General features: G+C 53.0%; 1 protein-coding gene across 1 annotated transcript; it reads right to left on the minus strand.

Annotated features, from left to right (window-relative positions):
- Window positions 1-784: 784 nt before the first annotated feature.
- Window positions 785-2,115, minus strand: LOC119270680. Its single transcript, XM_037552721.1, has 2 exons — window positions 1,777-2,115; window positions 785-1,695 (listed from the first exon to the last, which is right to left on the minus strand). The coding sequence occupies exons 1-2, from the start codon at window positions 2,063-2,065 to the stop codon at window positions 971-973; spliced, it is 1,014 nt and encodes a 337-aa protein (XP_037408618.1). The 5' UTR covers window positions 2,066-2,115; the 3' UTR covers window positions 785-970.
- Window positions 2,116-2,880: the final 765 nt, after the last annotated feature.

Below are 2,880 nucleotides of genomic sequence, written 5' to 3' on the forward strand. Positions count from 1 at the left end.
GGTGGGGAGGAGGCCAGGCGGTGGCGGGGAAGGAGGAGAGGGAGGCGCGGGTGGGAAGGAGGAGGCGGAGCGAGCGGGAGAAGAGCCGGCCAGGGTTGTCTCCACGGGAGCAGCCCGTTTATCCTCCTGTGAGTGAAATGACGAAATTGCCCTCAGCGGGGCACTGAAATCGCACGCAGTGGCACAGGATTCTGACACTGTTTCGATCTACAGTTTCACGGTTTGATCCGACGGCCCGTATCCCTCCATCTCGCGATCGAACGGCCGAGAGCACATCAAGGACCAGATCCAACGGTCAGGAAGCGCTAAAGTCCAAGAAGGCTGGGTTACTCCCACTATATATCTTAGGTGATATCTCCCTGCCTACGTGCCACAAGTTAGTCACGTGGAGGTGTGGATCTCATTTTTTAACACAATACAAACGCACATACACCCATCCTTATGAACGCACACATGCACACCATGTCTTTATATGCATCTCTGATAGACTGAGCCGACACATCATGGATCTCATATTTAGGCCACATAACATATTTTGAAAAGGTATTTTGTTTATCATGATTTGGCTTATGTTTTGTTGAACTTGTTTTTTTTTCTCCACCAATGTTGTTGAATTAATTGCTCTTTTTGTGTGTGTGCAGGAACGGTGTTAAGTTGTTCAACAGGTGCGTCTACATTTTTCTTTCACTATGTTTCAAGTCATTCATCAGATCAGCAAATTATATATTGTACACAGAGTAACAAAAAAATTCAACATATAAAAGACTTCAACTGCGACATATTCTTTAGTAATAAAATTTATTTTATTTCATCATTTGCAGTATCAATTCCACAATCATGTTTATGTGTGTATCCAAATGACCTGATCATGTGTGTCTTTGGTGGCATCAGTATGTCATAAATCCTCTATGCTTATTATTCCTGGGCTAAGTCTCGAATGTCTCGAGAGCTAGCCGTCGACGCACGGTGTTTAACTGGCCTTGGTGGTGATCATGGAGATCGCGCCACGGCTACGGCCGAACCTGGCAACCTTGCAGTCGGTGGAGAAGATGTCGGAGGAGACGTAGCTGGCGGCGCCGCCCATGATGGGCATGTTGGCGCTCACGCTGAGCTTGTTGACGTAGTCCGTGCGGTAGGTCTGGCCGAGCACTCCGTGGACATCATCAGTGAAGGCGTGGAACTTGAACCCAATGTCGAAGTGCGCGAGGCTGTCTTCCTCCGTCACGCCATAGTTGTGGATGCGCGAGTCCTTCTCGGTGATGGGCACCACATTGGCCAAGATGTCAAACACCCCCTTGAGCTGGACCCTGACGCCGTTGGTCGCGGAGGTCCTGGTGACTGTCAAGGTGGGCACGATGGTGGACTGCCACTCTGCATCGTTCTCGGTGGGGATGTCGATGGGTATGCCGTCAAAGGTCAGCTCAAGGCGGTCAACGTCGCTGTCCCACTCGGCGGTCTTCTGGGCGGCCATGTAAAGGCGGTGGTCGGCGAAGCGGATGCCGAGGGCCTGGATCCAGGTGAAGTCGCGGCTCATGGTGGGGTTACGCTTGCCGATGAAGTGGGCATTGATGTGGAGGTCGGCGTCGGAGACGACGCAGAAGCTCTGGTCCTTCTTGCCGTGGAAGTAGAAGTTGTTGCCGTCGGCGCCGGTGAAGCGCGGGTCACCGCAAGACACCCCGGGGTAGAAGTCGCACACTTGAAAATAAGGTGTCAATTAGTTTGGGCACCTCATTCTTAGTGTATGTACATACTGTATGCTAGTATAGGTAGGCTTACTGCAGTAGGTCTTGCAGCCTGGGCACATGACGATGCACTCGTGGGGGCAGCGGTCCTTGTCGCAGGTGGCGACGCAGGGGTTCTTCTTGTCCTGTTGGTCGTCGCAGGTGAGCACCTGGTCCCTCTTCCCGAACCGTCCCGGGTGGATCGTCTTGAAGTTGGACGATAGCTTAGGAGGCGGAGGGCCCTTCTTCCCCTGAGCGGCGGCCGGCACGGCGTTGCACAGGACCACCAGCACTGCCACCGCGGCGACCACACCCATGGACAGCGACGACGACGCCCTCGCCATTGCTAGCTTCGTTCAGCTAGCAGTGTGGAGGATCAAGTGTGGTAGCTAGGTCTGGGTTGGGTGCGATGGGGTTGATCGTTGTGTGGCATGGAAATTTATAGGGCGGGGCGGGCAACGGTGCATGAAGAGAGTGGAGGGGAGAGTCGTTGAAGTACGTGGCGGCCAAGGGACGACAGCTAGCGTCGTGCGTGCGTGCATGCCACCGCCGGCTGCGCAGGCGCAGGAGGCGCCCGGCCGGCGTGCGTCGTGTTGACTCTTGAAAGGAAGCGTCTGCATGGGACAAAATGATATCCTGCATACGATCCGAGAAATGCTCAGATGCCTGATTGCCTGCGTTGGGACGGAGCGACCTATCCTGACCTGACAGGCACACGTACGTAAAGCGGCTGGGAATCGCTTCAAACGCGTGCTGCGTGCTTGGACGGCCTGCAGCTAGCTTTTTGTGCGTGCGACGGCACAGGACTCCGGGGTCACATGTGCGCCAAAGAGTCCACACTAACGTCGACTAATCTACAGGTTTGATCTCCTGATCTGGCACTTCTGTTGTTGCACGAGACATCTCTAGTGTTAAAATGAGACTTTGTGAATGATGATGCATCATTCAGCCCCCTACCATGTTAGAACATCTCTATCTAGCAGATAGGTCATACTGCAAAATCGTTTTAGGGTAATACAGCGAAACATTTTTTACGGTATGATGTGTGCTTCGGCTGAACTGATCTCGTAAAAACCGTCTTAGGCCAAATGGGGAGCCAACTCATCAGTAGTTGACTTTATATAACAGGGTCATAGCACAAACCACCCTCAAAACAAAA

The sequence above is a fragment of the Triticum dicoccoides genome, chromosome 3A (assembly GCF_002162155.2).
Source record: "Triticum dicoccoides isolate Atlit2015 ecotype Zavitan chromosome 3A, WEW_v2.0, whole genome shotgun sequence".
NCBI lineage: Eukaryota > Viridiplantae > Streptophyta > Magnoliopsida > Poales > Poaceae > Triticum > Triticum dicoccoides.